Source organism: Anabrus simplex, chromosome X (assembly GCF_040414725.1).
Source record: "Anabrus simplex isolate iqAnaSimp1 chromosome X, ASM4041472v1, whole genome shotgun sequence".
In the NCBI taxonomy this organism is placed as follows: Eukaryota; Metazoa; Arthropoda; class Insecta; order Orthoptera; family Tettigoniidae; genus Anabrus; species Anabrus simplex.
The window spans coordinates 188,680,894-188,701,151 of NC_090279.1; the positions used below are offsets into that span (position 1 = coordinate 188,680,894).

The 20,258-nt window shown below is 39.2% G+C and overlaps 1 protein-coding gene across 3 annotated transcripts in view; it reads right to left on the reverse strand.

The window, feature by feature from the left end:
* The window catches only part of LOC136886298 (fatty acid synthase), a 146,774-nt gene that overhangs the window by 76,344 nt on the left and 50,172 nt on the right, over nucleotides 1-20,258 (reverse strand). For all 3 annotated transcript variants that reach the window (XM_067159028.2, XM_067159027.2, XM_067159026.2), the window contains exons 10-15: nucleotides 17,905-18,094; nucleotides 13,552-13,781; nucleotides 11,921-12,222; nucleotides 9,568-9,712; nucleotides 6,052-6,168; nucleotides 3,875-3,995 (exon numbers count right to left, since the gene is read on the reverse strand). In XM_067159028.2, the coding sequence (XP_067015129.2) occupies nucleotides 3,875-3,995; nucleotides 6,052-6,168; nucleotides 9,568-9,712; nucleotides 11,921-12,222; nucleotides 13,552-13,781; nucleotides 17,905-18,094 (1,105 nt within the window). The remainder of the gene's footprint in view (nucleotides 1-3,874; nucleotides 3,996-6,051; nucleotides 6,169-9,567; nucleotides 9,713-11,920; nucleotides 12,223-13,551; nucleotides 13,782-17,904; nucleotides 18,095-20,258) is intronic.

Sequence of the window (20,258 nt, forward strand, 5' to 3'; positions counted from 1 at the left end):
GAAAAAAGAATAATACAACCATTAAGGAAGAGAAAGTTACACCTTTGAGAGTCTGGCTACTGTCAGGGTCAGAAAGATTTCGAAGTATTCACAAGTTAAGCATGTAAAAAGTAATGGAAAGGAACAAACAAGTACAAATCAAACCATATGTACAAAGACCCGCTTTTGCTCGTTGGCGGCTCTGTCTCCAAAGCCCCAGTTGCTCTTCATTAGAAGTGATCATTTAGAAAATTATTGTGGCAAAACAGTACATCGTACCACAAAACGGATTGCGCCACCAGACGGCCTTTTCAGTAGCCTACATGTCTGGTCCTATAACATTTTCTCAGAGAATGGTGATGTACAGCACAGATATAGGTGAACGTTTTGATTTCGGACAAATTTTGTATGTTTTTCACAAAATGAAAAGTTATTTTCCTCACCTAATGGAGAGCTATAGTATTGAAACCTGGGAGGTGTATCGTGGATGAAACGATCTGCATCCGGTTCTTTGACATTTCGTCGTATCTGCATTGATTGGTTTCAAAACTTAAATTAGGCTGACATTCGAGTACAGTTTCCACATATTCCTTTCATTTTTCCATACTTGCACAGCAGCTATGAAGGTTGGAACTTAAATAGTGGCAGTTACATGTTAGCAACCTTTACTGTCCTTCAATGTAGTCACCAGCATTGTATATAACCTGTTGCCAGTGATGTGGAAGTCGTAGAATACCTTTAGCAGAGCCTGTTCTGTTGATGGTGCGAATGGAGCGGTCTACTGCCTGTCGAATCACTGCAACAGTTCTGAAGCGAATGCTCATGAATCGTCTGGTTTCAATCACTGCCCAGTAACGCGGCAAGAGCATGCACTTCTCCTTCAATCGTAGGACGACTTGCCCGATGAATGTCCTCCACAGTTTGCCGACCATCGCTGAAGGGTTTTACCCAACGTGCCACTGTTCTGTAAGGCAATACAGATTTCCTGCAAGTCTCTTGAAAGACCTTGATGACACTGTCATGCTGTACGACCTCTGGCACATTCAATCTTGATCCAACTCTGCTGTTCCTGTTTGGAAAATAATGTGACAACGTTACGTTAGACCACTAGTTCACACGCAATTGTGTTTCTCTCACTTGTGCGCACGCAGGTGATGTGGGAAGGGCGAGTCCATTTGCTCTGAGGTAATAATAATAAGGTAAGGTAGGTATGTAACCAACGTGTGCTATCAGCTACAATATTAGATTCCATTGCATAGCGTCTCCACAGCAGTGTTGCCACTATTTAAGTTCCAACCCTCATAGAATCATACAATTTGGCTCACATATGACCCATGGACGTGCCTAAGAAACTGCCAAATTTCATGATTCTATCAGTCTTATAAGTGTGCCAAACAGTACAATTAATTATGGAAAATGTAAAAAATAGAGACATAAAATCAGAAAATGCAGCTCTATCTAAGGCATACGGGATCGAGATATGACAAAGTCAAAGGACCAAAGTTGCAGATCTCTTAATGAAGGGTATCAAATGTGTTGTCCGTTTTGAGATATGACTTACAGTTTAGCCACAAAATACCTTGAAACAATGGTCTGCACCATCATGAAAACTGTCTCTACATTTCAATATTTTTCGGAGGTAAATAGATAAACACTGGAATTTTTTTGGAATTTCTCTGTCAGTTGCAAACCAAGAGCTATAATTTTGCCAACTTTAAATTTTCTAGTGCACATGGCAGTTTGCATCAATCATTTTGTTTTTGCGGAGGGGGATTTAAAAATTGAAAATTTTTTTGGTAATTTTCCTTAGGTTACAACCTAATACCTATCAGTTTGCCAAATGTCAGTGAGTCAGTCAGTTAGCCTTCTGACTTTACATAGTAGAGATAGGAACATTAAAAGAAGAAAAAACACATGATAGGATAAACACAATAACACGTCAAGTCAGAGAGAGTGAGTAAGGGGTGGGGATAAGAAAGGGACATATATAATAGGACGAACACAATGGCAGGTCAGTGTGGGAGAGGGAGGAACAGAAATAGGACATGAGGACAAACATAGAAGCACAAAAGGATAAGGATAATCTCTACACCTTCCTAAACTGCCGTCTTCAAATAAATAGGCTGCAACAAGTGATCAGAGAGAGGAATATGCCATCCTGTGACATGCAACATCACTTTGATAGCAGCCAACACAATGCTATGCTGATCCTATGGAAGTCAGATGCCAGCGCCAGCTTTATTACCCTGCAATGATCAAAAGAACCTACGCAAAGCTCACTTCTCCGTGCATTCTCTCCGAGTGGATGTGTGACATCAAAGAGGAGTAGTGGAGGGGGTCACATGCTGTCTGGCCAACGTACTGTGCACACTGTGAAGACGTGGTGACAAAAGTTTTGATGCCACTTCTGTATTTGTTTTCGCGCTCTTGTTTTGTCGGTCTTATACTCATTTTCTTTATTTAGTTGTAGTCCTATAATCCTTTCTTGCGTAGGGTTTACTGCAATCATAAATGATTTTATGTAATAGTGCTGTGTAGCATGTTATTCTAGTGATAGTGTCATTTGAGTGTAGTTATGGCTGCTACTTCAAAGTCTGGTAGCAAATCTGGATAGGCACGAAGTGGACAAGCCTGAAAAATAGGCTATAACGTAACTGGTAGCCTATGAGAACATAAAACTGTTTGTAAAGTTAGTTATATTGTTGTGGCTTGAACAAGTGAAGCAACAGGAGTTTTAAAGTCAGTGGTGAAACATGTAACAGCAGAAGGGAAGACGTCTATGGCCAAGGGTTGTCTGCAGATTTCAACATTTGATGGCAAGAAAACAGTCCATTAGAAAAGGATCAAAACAGACGGGTTCACGAAAGGTGTGATATGTCAGAAAATAAAGTGAATTTTACATGATGAAAGAAGAAAAAAACCTTTACCTACATTGAAGAAATTGAAAATGTGTTAAAATCAGAAAATATACTTGACTGTAGCTGAGAGTATCTTCGTAGATTATTGAAAGAGATGGGGTTCGAGTGGACTAGGTGCTGTAATTCTCAAAAGCTGTTGATAGAAAAACCTGATATCGTGGCATGGAGGGGAAGGTGCCTCAGAAAAATTTGTCAATACAGAGAGAATGGTTGGAAAATTGTGTATTTAGATGCAAGATTTCTTCATTCCACTCACCCCTGTCTGAACATTCTTGCAATCTGATACAAAGCTGGGAAAATAACAAGCTATAGGGAAAGGTCCTTTCATTATTGTTATACATGCCGGGGGACAGGAAGGCTTTGTAAACAATGCCTTACTGATATTCAAATCAAAGCAAAACACTGGGGACTACCACGACAACATGAACTTGACCAATTTCTCACCCTGGGTGGAAAGGTAAATGCTATTGAACTTAAGTCAAAATAGTGTGATAGTATTAGATAATACTAGTTATCACAGCACACAAGAGAATAGGAAGCCAACAATATCGTTGCTCAAGAAATACATAGTTGATTGGCTTACGCACAACATCCTCTGTCCTCTGTGTGTGTGTTTATTGGAACAGTATATTTCTTTAAAATATGGTTTACAGCTTGGGGATTGTAAATAGTTCCATTTAAGTCCAGGGTTAATACTTTGAGGTTACTTTACTTTCCTTCTTTAGTTGCATTGCGTTTCCAGCATTAACAAAAAAAATAACCTCAGTCGATAAGCCTGACTGCAGCTACTTACAGTATGTGTTAACGACAGTTTGACAGCAAGCCTAACAGATGCTTGTCCTTGATCTTGTATTGTCGGGGAATATCAGGATGAGTCAGAGTGAGCTGTGTGAACCAAACTAGCTGAGGGTTCTTTTGTTTGTTGTCAGTTATAGTTTCTTCTCTTTGACAGTAAGTTAACAATGAAGAGCTCTCACCTTGAAGGGGAAGGAAGACGGGACGGTAGAATCTGACGTTCTCAAAAGATATGCTCACATCCTGGTATAACTGTGTGCTCTGTGATGGACTGATCATGACTGCTGTCTCCCAGGCAAACACCTGAAACATTTACATAAAGAAAATTATAAAATGAATGTATGTACGTTCAGTTCTCTACAGGGTTGGGTATAAAGTGAGATGAATCTCTGTAGCAAGTTTTTATGGCCGGATGTCCTTCCTAACGTCAATCTCACCCAAGGAGTTAATGAGATGAAATGAATGACATGACTCTTTGATATGGTGTATTAGGACAATACTTCTTTAAATTGTAAAACAAAAGATTGTGTGATAATGTTTTGTTCTTTGATCTGACCACTGAGGAAGGGAATGGTTGAGATTTCCCGAAACATGTTTGGTTTAATAAATCGTTTTTCTTTCATTTAATGAGTGTATTGATCAAGGCAGATTCAAATAAACTATTTTAAATAGTTACATTATACATTCATGATAAATGATAGCAGGAAGGGAGAAGGTGAAACCTGGTGCCAGCAAATAGACTATTCCTGTTGAATAGCAGCAAGGGATCAGCTTAAGGTTTTACGTCCCCATCCCACGGACAAATCACCATCCATATGAGCACTGCAGAGAGGTTTGGAATTTAATGCAGATTTTGGCATGCAATCTAGTGATAAATGAAATGGCGTATGGCTTTTAGTGCCGGGATATGCCCGAGGACTTTGGCTCGCCAGGTGCAGGTCTTTTCATTTGACGCCCATACGCAACCTGCGCGTCGTGATGAAGACGACACATACACCCAGTCCCCGTGCCAGGGTAATTAACCAATTATAGTTAAAATTCCCGACCCTGCCTGGAATCGAACCCGGGACCCCTGTGACCAAAGGCCAGCACGCTAACCATTTAGCCATGGAGCCGGACATCTAGTGATTAGAAATTGTATACCACCACCACCCCTACCATGCCAACCAACATTCTGATAGTGAAATTTTTTCGACCAACGGGACTTGAACCGGCTAACCACAGTGTCAGACCATATGCACATCATGCCTTAACCAGGCAGGTTAAAGTACTTCTGCAGTATCTTTTAGAATTCATAACAACTGAAGGGACAAAAGTCATCATCATGAACTATAAATTCATCCACATTTTCAATAAATCTTATAACGTTTTAGTATTTTGACAGTCTAGACGATAATGAACACATGTTCACACAGCAAATGTGAAGTGAAAAGTTTAACAAGAGTTCATTTTAAACTAATTTTAACATAATATCTAACAATAAAGAAATGCCCAAACTAACCATGGACAGATTTTTTTAAAGATGTCCACGATCTAAATTCATCATCATCATCATCATCATCATCATCATCATCATCATCATCATCATCATCATCATCAGCAGCCATTCTATCATTACATGATGTGGCCTCTTTAAGTCATGAACTCAGGTAAATCTTTGGCAGATCTCTCCATTTGGAACAGTCTTGAGCAGTTCTCTGCCAGGTAGCAAGCACAAGCTACTCTCTTGATGCCTTTGTCCCATCTGTCTGGCAGTCTTCCTCTAGGCCTCTGATGATCTCTTGGACTCCATTCTAACACTAGCTTCGTCCATCTGTCATCTTCTCTTCGAGCAATATGTCCAGCCCATTACCATTTTAAAGTGGCTATTCTCTCAAGAATGTTATTAACTTTAGTGACTGATCTGATATCATCTGATCTCTTCTTATCTTTCCTTGTAAAATCCAGCATTGACTTTTCCATGCCTCTCTGCGCTGTCCTAAGTTCCCCTTTTGTAAATTTGTTCAGTGTCCAGGTCTTACAGCCATAAATCAGCACAGGTAGAATGCACTGATCATAATAAACTATTTTCTAAATTATACAGATTTTATTCATACAATTGTAGCCAAGTGCATATCCATGATGAAACACAAACTACTCTATTCATTTAAGAGGCTAACATCTTCGCCTAAGTAAATGGAAGGTGAACATGGCTTATTATTAGTATAAATAATCACAATTACAAAGAAAATAAGATGTAAAATGCAATGCACCGTTAGCAAAAAGAATGATTTATAAATGTTCAAAAACGTTGGCAGCAACTACAAAAGGTACATTTACAGAAATAAGTGAGCCGATTTCAAACTTCACAGCAACTTACCAAGCAGGCAGAGAACGGTAATAAATATTGTCCATCGATGTTATTTCCAGCAAACACCTTATACTCATCATCTTTGATACTAATGGGAATGGCTCGTTCTCCACTGCCTTTGGTTTCCTGAAAATATAATGAAGTATGAATTATGCACCTGTCTGCAGCCAGGGCCATATAAAAGTCTCTGTTTAGTTACAACCTCATGTATTTCAAGTTGGAAAGAAATAGAATTAGAAATGGTTGTGGAAGTAAGGAGAAATTGAAGGAACTTACTAGGAAACTGAATCTAGCAAAGGAGTCAGCTAAGGATAACATGATGGCAAGCATAACAGGCAGTCATACAAATTTTAGTGAAAAAATGGAAAGGTATGTATAGGCAGAAAGAGATTCCAAGAAAGACATTCCAGGAATCATTAGTGAACAAGGAGAGTGTGTATGTGAGGATCTACAGAACACAAGAGTATTCAGTCAGCAGTTTGCAAAGAATTTTGGTTACAAGGATAATGTTCAGGTAGAGGAGGTGACTAATACTAACAAAGTATTAAAATGTACCTACAATAACAAAGACATTTAAAATAAGATACAACAGTTGAAAATTAGAAAGGCAGCTGGAACTGATAAGATTTCTGTGTTGTGGATGTGGTTGAACAGCTTGAAAAAGGAAGTCATAATTAACTAATATCAATCAGTTTAAGCATTTATGTATTAATGTGATCTGGTCCAACTTCTTTGCCAGATTTTGCAATAATTTAAACTAATTTGCCTGCACCCCCGCTTACAAGACAAGAATTCGGTGTAGGTGCTGTGATGTCACAAAAAAAAAAAAAAAAAGTGTACTCTGTGAATGATAAACTGAATATAATTGATAGTGCGAAGAATGGAATGTTGAATGTGTGTATTTTAGGTACAGTGTCTTTCATAAAATTGTGTTCTCTTCTATTCTGCTATTTTTTCCCTATCTTCTGTCAGCCTATAGGTTATTTTTCATTTACTGCAGTTAAGCTGTAACGCAGGGCAAAGCATGTGAATGAAGTATTTACTGCAGCTGATGGCCATATAAAATACAATGTACATAACATATAATTGCATAGAATTATAAATATTCTTCATTTCAGATTTAGGTTAGAAGCTTTTTGTTCCAACGAAACAGAAAAAAAAAACATACACAGATATTTTAGATATTTGAGGTGCAAAACTCTGTCAAAGTTTCATGACTCTCCCTACACTACATTACAAGGACGGTTTGAAAAGTTCTCGGAATCACCGCTAGATGTCAGTGCTAGAGCAACGAGGTTCCCGCCCAATAATCACACATCCTTTGTGAGTGAACACGTGGCGCATCAGTGCTCTAGCTGCAGGAGTGTGGTAGTGACGACTCTTTGTTGTTGTTCCCGCGTAGTGATTTGTGACAATGGAAAAAACTGAGATTCGAGCAGTGATTAAATACTTTGTAAAGAAAGGTATGAAAGCAAAGGAAATTCATGCTGACTTTCAGAACACACTGGGGGACTCTGCTCCTTCATTTTCAACTGTTGCCAAGTTGACCAGCGAGTTTAAATTTGGTCGGGAGAGTTTGGATGATGATCCTCGCAATAGACGGCCAAAACGTGTTACGACCCCAGAATTTATCGCAAAAGTGCATAAAATGGTCATGGAGGATCATCGACTGAAATTGCGGGAGATTGCTGAAGCTGTAGGGATGTCTTCTGAACGGGTATATTATATTTTAACCAAAGAATTGGGTATGAAAAAATTATCCGCAAGATGGGTGCCGCGGCTCTTGACATTGGACAATAAACGCACCAGATTGGAAATGTCCGAACAAAGTTTGGCCCGTTTTCAGTGCAACCAACAAGATTTTTTGCGCCGGTTTGTGACTACAGATGAAACTTGGGTCCACTACTATACCCTAGAGACAAAACAGCAGTTAAAGCAGTGGAAACATGCTGATTCACCACCACCAAAGAAAGCAAAGGCAGTGCGTTTGGCCGGAAAGGTCATGGCCTCAGTTTTCTGGGATGCAAAAGGCATTCTGCTGATAGATTATCTTCCTACTGGCCAAACAATTACGGGGCAATACTATGCAAACCTCCTAGACCAACTACAGGAAAAGATACTGAAACAAGGCCTGGTTTGGCAAGGAAAAAAATTATCTTTCATCAGGACAACGCTCCACCACACACAAGTGTTATTGCCATGGCAAAACTTCATGAACTGGGGTACGAATTGTTGCCATATCCACCTTATTCACCTGATTTGGCACCAACAGACTTTCATCTATTCCCCAAGCTGAAAATTTTCCTCGGTGGACGGAGATTTTCTACAAGGGAAGAACTGACAGCCGAATTGGAGAGGTATTTTGCAGGCCTGGAGGAATCTCATTTTCAAGATGGGATCAAGGCATTGGAACATCGCTGGACCAAATGCATTAGTCTACAGGGAGACTATGTTGAAAAAATAAAAGCAGTTCCACCGAGGTAAGATACTTAATTCTAGTACATTCCAAGAACTTTTCAAACCACCTACGTATATGATATCTATTGCACCAATCTCCATATAATTTGCATTTACACTCTGTACGTGGTAAGTGGTACCTTGCTGTGTTGCAGATTTGGTGGTGAAAACCCTCTGAATTTAGTGTAACTGTACTAAGTTGTGAACTGATGTGTAAAAATATTACTTTATACAATGAATGAACGCATTCTTCTTTTTCGTTGTAGTCATCTTGGTTGGCTTTATGAAAGTCATGAGAAATAATTTCATCATGATCAAGGGAAGGTGTTACGAGAGTTGAGCTGTTGATGACCATCGGACAATGCAGCATAGCAGTGATACAGAATTTCCATGATTTCTTTGAGCAAGAGTGACATTGGTTTGGAATTGTCAGATACAAGGGATTCCACTGTTATATTCCTTCTTCTGCTTTCCCCACATCTGTGGGGTTATGGGTACGAACTGTGTCATACATGTTGATTTGCCCTGTTTTCCAGCCGGATGCCCTTCTTGGTGCAAACCCCAAACAGAGGGATGTAATTACTAATGCATGTTACTGTGGTGGTTGGTAGTGTGGTCTGTTGTGTTAATATAAAGTAGAATGCTTCATATCTGGCAATTCCAAAACAATGGCACACTCTCTCAAAGAAATCATGGAAATTTGGAATCACTCCTGTGCTGCAAGTCCCCGAGCCATAAGAATTAATCAGAAGTGACTAAAATCCCTGACCTGGCAGGGAATCAAACCGGGACCCTATGAACCAAAGGACAGTATGCTGACCATTCATCCAAGGAGTTGGACACGAGGGATTCTACTGAAGTACCAAGAACTAAATTATATGTTGTCCAGGAAGTCAAAAACAAATAAAGAGAACATTCACAAGAAAATATTTTTTCAGCAACCTAGTATGTAATACAGAACAAAGTTCTTACTCCTCCTACTTAAAAACCTAGTCTTTAACTATAAAAGACAATTCAATTTGAATAAGAAAAACTAAAGGATAGAAAGGAGAATGTAAACAAACTCACCTCGTCTTGGTACAAGGCGACATACCACTTCTCTGAATGATCCCATTTCACTAACGGGGCCGTCATAAATGTACCACGGCTCACAGGGTACTCCACAGGTGGGTAGATCTTCGACAGATCCATCTCCAGACCATTCTCATACAACCTGTATCATGAACATTGTCATTATTTTTATACAATAATATAATGTTAAAAGGTACTTCAAGTGTAATAAAGAATTTTCTGTATTTTTCATATTCAATATGAGACATTTTTGTTACAGGGGGCAGACCACAAATTTACACTATACTGAGAGTCCATGAAAAAATATCTACTTTAAAGGACAATAATAAAACATATGAGGCCTTGTGTTTATCGACAGCATCATTCTGTCAAAAATTAAGTTGCTAATAGGGAACAATAAATTAATTTTACTGACAGCGAGTTTAATTATCAACAAGAATTGAAGCAAAGGTCCTATTGCTTGCATATGACATAGTGATATGGATAGAAAATGATATGGAAGTACAAGAACTAGTTACAGTGGAACCTCATTAACACACTGACGACGGGCCCCGAACGGAAGCTGCTACCCCGTGTAGACCAGATAATTCAGACTTCCAAGAAAGGAATTACACTGCTGCACTCAAACTACTGTAACTCGAAAATTATTCAAGGTGTCGACCTCAAACTTGGAACATGTACTCACTACATTGCTTAGTAGTCTGTACGGTGTGATACCCTTCAAAGCAATACCATTTGTGGCTCCATTTAATAGTCTTTCTAAGCACTGTGTAGTATGAATGCCCTATTTGTACCTTTTGTGTACTTAATGCATTCAAGTATACAAGGACTTCCGTTTACAGTTACTCCCTGTTTAAGGTTAGCTGTTAATCATTAGAAATATCTAATTCAATGTCACTCATTACCTGTTACAACCGTTCTGTACATAATTAATCACAATATTATCACTAGTCGTCGGCAACTGAATACGCCGCGCCATGTTGATATCTGCCCCAGAGCTCCAGGGAATAGCTCTACATATCCTACATTATTTTGTTCAATACAAGAAAATTTAAAGAAAGAAAGCAATAACTTATAGTCCATGACTACACCATTTGGAACTCCTAATGTTGCCCACAATTTCATCAATAATCAAGGAAATAGAGGTGCATAAAAGCAAGTATTCTCGTAGCCCGGCACCTACTGTCAGCTGTCACCTATCGTCAGCTGAGAAACTACAGGAATTTCCAAGGGTCATCACCCATGTGGCACATCAGACAATGAATCTGCATATAAATGTTGAATTACTTCGTCGTAAAATAGGGCACATTGCCATCTTGTACAATGATTCTCGGCACGTAAGAACACTCATGTATATATGAAGTTTCAGTAGCTACAAAGACTGTACAATTAAAAAATTACATCAACACGAAAATCTACGATCCCTTTAGTCCATGACATGACTGAAAGTAGTTAAAATTATAGCCAACAATTAGCACAAGCTACAAACAATGCCCATGCGTAAAAACTGAGATCTCCAGGGCCGGTCGTCAATGTGTTAATCTGGACTAATTGAGACTCTAGGTTGTGCGAATAAATGAAAATCTGGAATAAACAAAATAACTTATGAAATGAGCCACAGAGACAGTACATTTTGAACACTATTCAGTAAAAAGAACGTGTACAGTAGAGTATTTTAAATTCAAGAAATACAAAGGTTATTTAGTACAAAAGATATAATGCAATATAGTATTAGGCCCTACAAAATACAGACTAACCACCAGCACCCAATAAAATGAATTAATTTTATTTTGATGTGGAAACACCATCTAGCAGTTCTTCATCAGCTGGTGGTTATTTACAGTGGCATCCTGTGGCTTGCATACTGCTAACACAACTCAAGTAGATTTGGTGATTGATGATCTGACTACAGAATCAACATTTACCAGTTCCCGTTTTACAATTGAAATTGTAATGATTAGCAGTGATGGAACTAACAATTCTATGAATATCAATACAAGAAAGAGTCTGGATGATGAGCATACTACAGAATTTAGAACCTAGATTTTACACTTAGTTCATTCCAGATTTTAATGTTAATTGTGTGTTTGTACATTAGTTTTCATGTCAACTGTGGGTTTTTACATTCGTTTAGTTATTACATGTATTACATTATGGCTGAAGATGGTCAATCAAGGCCGAAACTAGTCCCTAGGTTAGTAATGTAATTCAATAATATTGCACAATATAGTTCTGAAAAAGGTGGACTATATGACATTAATTTCATAATTATAATTGTAATCACAATTCAGTATGGATCAAAACCATGAAGTTTATATCCTATGACTTTATCTAAGAATCTCTTACGTACTTTCCAAGAGCGGAAAGCAGCACCTGGGTACCATCTTTGCCTCGCTGGGTGAGGGAAATATTGACAGCATCCTGGTGAAGACATCGTTTGAGGATGGCCTGTAGCAGTCCATGCGGTGCAATCTCGATGGTGAGAGCGTTGTTGTGTACGTGACGACTAGCTTCCTCGAACAGCACTGGTTTCAGCAGGTTATTGACGTGGTACTCGGCCGATGAGAGCTTGGCCGCTGGAGTATCCCATTCGGCTTCAGGTACTGAAGAGCTAATCCATTTCTCTGAGCGAGGCTTAGGATTTGGTATCACCTGTTATTAAAGATATAAATTTAACAGGTGATGCACATCGCATAGACAGGAAGCATTATCTGAAATGCTACTGTACACTTTGACACAAAAAGTGATCGGCGGGGTAAAAGATCTCACAAAGATATGTATACACTGAATGTATAGGGTAGTCAGAAACAATATGAACCGTGTATAAATGTGTTAGAGGATTGGTCATACTAATAAATAATTTGAAACAATAATTTGATATCTCACCCTGTTGTTATTTTATATGCTTCTGAAGTTAGCCAATCAGATCACTTCGCGGGCGAATTCAAATGGGCTAAATCTGCACGACTTAAGACCTTACCTCACAGAGTGTCTAATTGCCAACAATGACTCTACCATTAGAGAGACACAAAATCCAAAAGGGATAGCTGTCCTAGAACAAGGGGTACTACACAGTATCGTATTGATAGTAATGCACTTAATGCCATTCCAATGTTCACACTATTTATCTAAGGATAAAATGAGCTTACTCTTTTTTAATTTTGAAATTCTTCAGTTGCGCAGCTATCCCCGACCAGGAAAACTTTATTTTTCTTTACATACACCAAATAAATGGTGATTTATCATTGACAATAAATTATGTTAAAACATCTCAACAAAAATCTCTTAAAAGCAAAACAGGAATACCAAAACGAAGGAAGAAATTAACTGAAAATTTTGTGACAGATCCCTGCGCACCGAAGAGCAACCCAGTAACCTCCCAGCAACTGGCAGACATGTGATACTTTTCTTCAAAGTACTTAAAACGGGGTTTGTAATGTCTCTTCTTTTCAGAATCAACTTCTTTGGCCTGTGAACTGTTTCTCTCAAGCCTTGTTGGATCAATAAAAACGCCAACGTTTCTCTTCCTGTCAATCGTGACAATGTCTGCACGTTTACTGGATCCATCGCTAGAGATACAGTGCACTTCTTCAAAGACTTCGAATCTGCCAGATTTTTTGAGAAGTTCCACAATACTGCTCCTGACCCTATGGTGCCCACCCCCACTGATGAAGGGTGCAGCCAAAAAGTTTGGAAACATGTATTTCTTGTATGTGTACTCTATGCATGCAGATGGAAAGATGGCTCTGCATCTGTTTCCTAGACTTATATATACTGTATTTTGCTCCTGCTAGCTTTCTTACTCAAGGGTTTAATGAACTGTGTATCTTAATTTTGGAGTTACCTAACAGAAATACTTTCTTTGGACTTGTCAACACATAACATTCAAATTTGAATTCTGTTTTATAAGCTTTTCAGTTAACTACAGATGTTCTATCACTGGAAAAAAAAAAGTTTTTTCCAAGATCAACATCAACTCACCGGCTTTAAATATTTCAAGAGTGCAGGACCGGCATGGGCAATGTACCGACTGTGGTACGCAATATGGCCAGAGGCAACCTCCTTGGCAAAGATCTTCTTCTCTACCAATTTCTTGACAAATTCAGACAGTTCTTGTTTTGGACCAGATATTGTTGAGCTGTTATGAGAGTTGTGACAAGCCACTTCCACCTCGGGGGGACACAGGTCCTTGATCTGACTGTAGCCCAGACCTGAAAACAATCATCGTAAGACCAACATGAAAAAATTGAACAAGCATGCACACAATGTTCTCTCCAGATGTGCTGGATAAGGAGCAATGTCACAGAGATGGTGTAGAAATTATGGTCAGTTATTTTAGAGCTCTAGTTAGCCCGCCTGGTGGCCATGATCGTTAAGGCGCTGAAGTCTAAAACGGTCTAACACCGAGGTTAGCCGGTTCGAGTCCCGTTGGTCGAAAAAATTTTCACCATCAGAATGTTGGCCGGCAGGGTAGGGGAGATGGTGGTATACAATTTCTAATCACTAGATTGCGTGCCAAAAGCCTGGATTAAATTCCAAACCTCTCCGCAGTGCTCATATGGAGTGAGGGCATATGACGCTGTTGATGGTGATTCGTCCGTCGGATGGGGACGTTAAGCCTTGAGCAGACCCCTTGGTGCTATTCGACAGGAGTAGGCTATGTGCCGGCACCGGGTTTCACCCTCTCCCTACTATCATATATCACGTCATTCATTTCATCTCTCATTAACTCCTCTGATGAGGTTGACGTCAGGAAGGGCATCCGGTCATAAAAAACCGTCACGACAAATTCATCTCACCTCATACCCGACCCCGTAGGGAAACGGGACAAGGGTTGGACAAACATTTTAGAGCTCTAGTTCATAGTTCAGAAAATGATTCATGCAACTGGAATATGAATCTCAGCATTGCTACAGAGGATAGCATCTCTCAAAGTGGTCATTTCATAAGCTCTACGAAGAAATAAGAAACAGAATATCTATGGGAAAAGAAGATTTCGGAAAGGTGAGAGGGCTTTTGGCATCTAAGGCAATCCCTACTGATTTAATGAAGAGGTTCGCAAAGTGTTTTGTGTGGAGTGTAGTGTCATATCGATCTGAAACATGGATGTCAAGACAGAAGGAAACAAAGTATTTGGAAAGTATTGAAATATGGTTGAGGAGAAGAATGGAAAAAGTGAAGTGGACAGATAAAGTGCTAAGAAAAGTAGGAGAGAAGAGACACCTGATGAAAATGATAAGGAAGAGGAAAATATCTGGTTGGGTCACATACTACGTAGAAATTGTCTTCAACAGAGGGTGATAGAAGGAAAAATAGATGAAAGAAGAGGAAGAAGAAGGTTTGGAATGTTAACAGATGTCAAACAAGGAAGAAGCTATGAACAACTGAAGACAGAGAATAGTGGAAGATGTCCAGTTGATACCTGTCTCAAAACAGATTCAAAGAAGAAGAAGAAGAACAAGAAGAAGACTTAAAGATGTGATAGCCCTAAGGATTTGTTACCTAACACTTTCCCCAGAATGAATCTAGTGTTCCTGACAGGAGATTTTCCTAAAATCAATATTTAAAGGTAAATTTCCCAATTTAAAAAAAATTAACAACATAACAAACCACAATGGTAGTTGAATAAAGGAAGATGGAAAGGTGCCATAAACATCCCAACCTAGCAGGAACTGCAAGAAAGAAATGGAACAACATAACAAATAAGAATATGTTTAAACATTTTATTTATTTATTTATTTATTTATTTATTTATTTATTTATTTATTTATTTATTTATTTATTTATTTATTTATTTATTTATTTATTTATTTATTTATTTATTTATTTATTATTTTTTATGTATTTAATCTGTTTACCTGTCCGGCTCCACAGCTAAATGGTTAGCGTGCTAGCCTTGGGTCACAGGGGCCCCGGTTCGATTCCCAGCGGGGTCGGGAATTTTAAACATCATTGGTTAATTTCGATGGCATGGGGGCTGGGTGTATGTGTCGTCTTCATCATCATTTCATCCTCATCACTACGTGCAGGTCGCCTACGGGAGTCAAATCAAAAGACTGCACCTGGCGAGCCGAACATGTCCTTGGACACTCCCAGCACTAAAAGCCATACGCCATTTCATATGTTTACCCTCCAGGGTTGGTTTTTCCCCGGACTCAACGATGGATCCCACCTCTAATGCCTCAAGAGCAGTGTCCTGGAGTGTGATACTATTTTTTTTGCTAGTTGCTTAACGTCGCACCGACACAGATAGGTCTTATGGCGACGATGGGACAGGAAAGGCCTAGGAATGGGAAGGAAATGGCCGTGGCCTTAATTAAGGTACAGCCCCAGCATTTGCCTGGTGTGAAAATGGGAAACCATGGAAAACCATCTTCAGGGCTGCCGACAGTGGAGTTCGAACCCACTATCTCCTGGATGCGAGCTCACAGCTGCGCGCCCCTAACTGCATGTCCAACTCGCCCGGTGAGCGTGATACTTCAGGTCAGGGATACAACAGGGAGGGAGGACAAGTACCTTGCCCAGAAAACCACTCTGGGGATGGCTGAGGTGGGAATCGAACCCCTCTACTGAGTTAACCTCCCGAGGCTGAGTGGGCCCCGTTCCAGTCATCATACAACTTTTCAAAAAAATAGCTTTAAACTTAAAACTGCTATGCTGCTACACTGAGCAGGGGCCTTGTGAGGGATGGGAAGATTGGAAGGGATATTGGTGAGAGGAAATCGATTTGGTTAAATATGACGGGAACACAGGCCATAATAATTGGCACGTATAAATCTCATGCTAAAATACAAAACACATCTATACCCAGTCTTATGCTCAGTGGAATACCAGTAACAATTAGTGATCATGTAAAGAACCTTGGAATAGTATTCGATAAATATTTAAGTTGGTCAGAACATGTCACAAAAATTTGTCAAAGAGTATTCTATTCATTACATTCTGCAAAAAGGATGAGAGACTTCCTTCCAAGAAACACAAGAAAATTATTAGTACAGAGTCTAATATTTCCAATATTTGACTACGGAGATGTAGTGATAATAGTATGAGCAAAACACTTTCATGTCGACTACAGTGAGCCTACAATGCTTGTGCTCGATTCGTATTAAATATCCCGATCCAAACTCATATTAGCCCTTTCCTCTCTCAGGTGTCCTGGCTAAAATTGACTGAACGACGTAAATACCACGCTGTTTTCCTTCTCCAAAGTATTCTGCAAACAAGCAAGTCAGACTATCTTAGAACAGACTTTAAATACCTCTCCCCTTCCGACAGAGCTCCCTCAAAGTCATCCAAACGTTCCCTCTTGTCCATTCCCCTTCACCACAGTAACTCGTACAACAACTCATTCGTACCTGCTTCCATACGTTCCTGGAACTCAATCCCAGGTGAAATTAGAGGCATAGGCAATCCGAGGCTATTTAAAAGGAAATGTTTAATGTGGTACTCAAATATGTAAAAAGTAGATTTCACTAACGTAAAAAATTAATAATTAGCTCTTAATTATCAATAAGGATACAAAATTATAGAGGTTACGTAAAATAATTTTAGCGATTTTTAGAAATATATGTAAAAATTATTTTATGTACATTATTCCATAAATTGTATAAAGCTGTTGTGTAATATGGTTTGGCATAATAGCAGGCTTCATAGCCTGAGCCCGGCCATATAAGAAAGGCAATATACTAAACTGAACTAAAATGACAGGACACATTTTAAGACACCCAGGACTTGTGCAGTTGGTTTTCAAAGGAAGTGCAGGCAGTAAGAACGGTAGGGGTACACCAAAGTATGAATATTACAAGCAGATTAGAGCAGACATAGGATGCAGCACTTACATAGAAATGGCGAGGTTAGCACATGATAGGATGGCATGGAGGGCTGCATCAAAGCAGTCTATGGACTGATGACTCAAACAACAGCAACAAACAACAACAGGCAAGGAAGAGAGAAGGAGGCCTCCATGGCCTTAAGATAGGTACCATCCTGGCATTTGCCTGGAGAAGAAGTGGAAAACCACAGAAAACCACTTTGAGGATGGCTGAGGTAGGAATCGAACCCCTCTACTGAGTTGACCTCGTTCCAGTCATCGACCACATTTCAAAAAAATAACTTTAAACATTTATAATCATATAAAACATTGCACTGAACCGAGACTATGTAAAGGAACACATAATAGGATAAAAATAATGACAGATCGGTATGGGAAGAGTAACAGAAAGCGGAGATGAGAACAAACATGGAAACACAAAAGGACAAGGACAATCTGCACATCTTCCCACAATGACCTCCAATACTGTGTCAATACTTCATATGCATTGGTATCGTACTCACCAACAGCTGCCATAGCACCAGGTATGAGTTTTGTCTCAAGGGAACAGAGACCACGGTAGTAAGCGGCCAGGATCACCTGCTCTGCTGTGAAGGTTCCATCAGCATAGGCACAGCCCAATTCCCCCACTGAATGGCCAATGATGCCATCAGGAACAATGCCCAAGGCATGCAGAATATCTGTGAGACCAATCTGCAAATAAGATTGTTCTAGATTATCTCAAACATAACTTATTTTGCAAAGCCTCTTAACTAATTTATGCCTTATGTTGAAATTTTACAACTAGTTATTCACATACAGCCAAATCTGGTTAGGACGTTTTTGTAGGGAACAAAAAAAATATCAAAAAGGGAACATGCTAAAGAAAAAAAAAAAAAAAAATGGCTTTTAGTGCCGGGAGTGTCCGAAGACAAGTTTGGCTCACCAGATGCGGGCCTTTTCATGTGACGCCCGTAGGCAAACTGCGCATCGTGATGAGGACGACACATACACCCAGTACCCATGCCAGTGGAATTAACCAATTCTGGTTAAAATTCCCAACCCAGTTGAGAATCGAACCTGCGACCCCTGTGACCAAGGCCAGCATGCTAACCATTTAGCCATGGAGCTGGACAACGTGCTAAAATATGAAGAACAATTATGCTCTTAAATTTAAAGTTAGGTTTAAAAGTAAAATAATTATGATAAAGTAAACTCGTGTCCTTATCCCAACGTAGTGCAGCTCTTTTCAGGCATGCCCCCAATGGAGGTGAGCTGCATGTACCATTTTAACCACATACCAGCCCTCCTGCCAGTCTTAAATTTCTGGCAGTACCGGGAATCGAACCCAGGCCCACGAGGACGGCAGCTAATAAACACTAACAGTTGCGCTACGAAGGCGGACAATAATTATGATGAAAACAAAGAAACAAGTGTTTATAATAAGAAGACATGGATGGAAGAAGGGCGTAACTCAAAAACACACTATTGAGATAGTTTAAAGAATTATGACATCAATCACTTTTCTCAGAAATACAGAATTTAGGAATATTATACTTAACTACATTCTTGATTATTTCATAATATGTACATCAAAAATATTTATAAATTTTGTGGTTTGTTGTCAGTTTTTATTTTGGAGTTACGCCCTTATTCCATTTTCAAGAAAAATTTTCATTTAAAATTAATGTTATTTACATTGTTGGAAGCATGTAGACAAGTTTTACAGGTTAGAACATTTGACAGGTCACAACATGTCATTAGGAGAGTCACTATATCGAGAATTTCCTACTCTCACAGATTCAGCTTCCCAGGAAATATTTTTAAACCATGCACGTGCATCTGTGCATACAAAGCTTACTAAATCTTTAACATCTTTTAATTTTCAGGGTTTAATACCGACATGAAGGACTGGGATTCCACCCAAAGTATCTACAGACCTTGTATCCTTCAATAACTGAAGCTTGTCATGAAACGTAATATAAGTCTGGCTTCCTGATACAGTTCCTTCAGGAGAGTAACATAATATGACATACTTTTGAATTGAAAACTTAAGTCCTTTTGTGTGTGGTGTTGCAAATGACACTGGGCCGAGAACGGCAGACCATTCGGATAGTAAGGATTTGGTATCCGAATCATCTGAGGTTTCACTTGGTATATATTCACTGTCATCTGCTGAAATATCAGATGTTTCTCCTCCCGAGACTACTCCTGCGAAAGTCGTTTCGCTTCTGATGAGTGATGAGTGCTGGCTCACCGTAAGTCAGCATTGGAGTGTATTTTAAGTCAGGCACGAGCAATATTTGGAAGAACGGCGCAACTAAATATAGCACTTCACACGCCATCTATTGACACTACCGAGAAGCCATTTAGGTAGTATCTAGAACAGCCTGCAAGGAACGTATATATGCAATTTACCGAATAACGGCACAACCTGACTTAAGCCCTTCTTCCATCCATGTCTTCATAATTAATGAAATAAATAAAGAAATAATACTTTTTAAGAGCACCAACCATAGTAAAACATCAAGGAAAAACGTTCTCAGAGATGTGAACTATACAAGTTGTTTACAGTTATGTTTAAAGTTAACCTAGGAATGTCCAACATCTAGGCGATTTGCATGGATTAGCATCTGCTTTCTCAATAAACTTTAATTTTTCATCATTTATAAACCATCTAGTTTTCTTCTTCCCCGTAACTGAATGTCCCACAAACCACTATGTGCAAGTACAGTAGGCCTAATTTATGTATGTTGCTACACAATTCACTTACGAACATAAAATTAAGCACCAACACGTCAGCTGTATATGTACGTACAGTAGGCCTAATTTACTAACGTTGTTACACAATTCACTTGCGAACGTAAAATTAAGCACC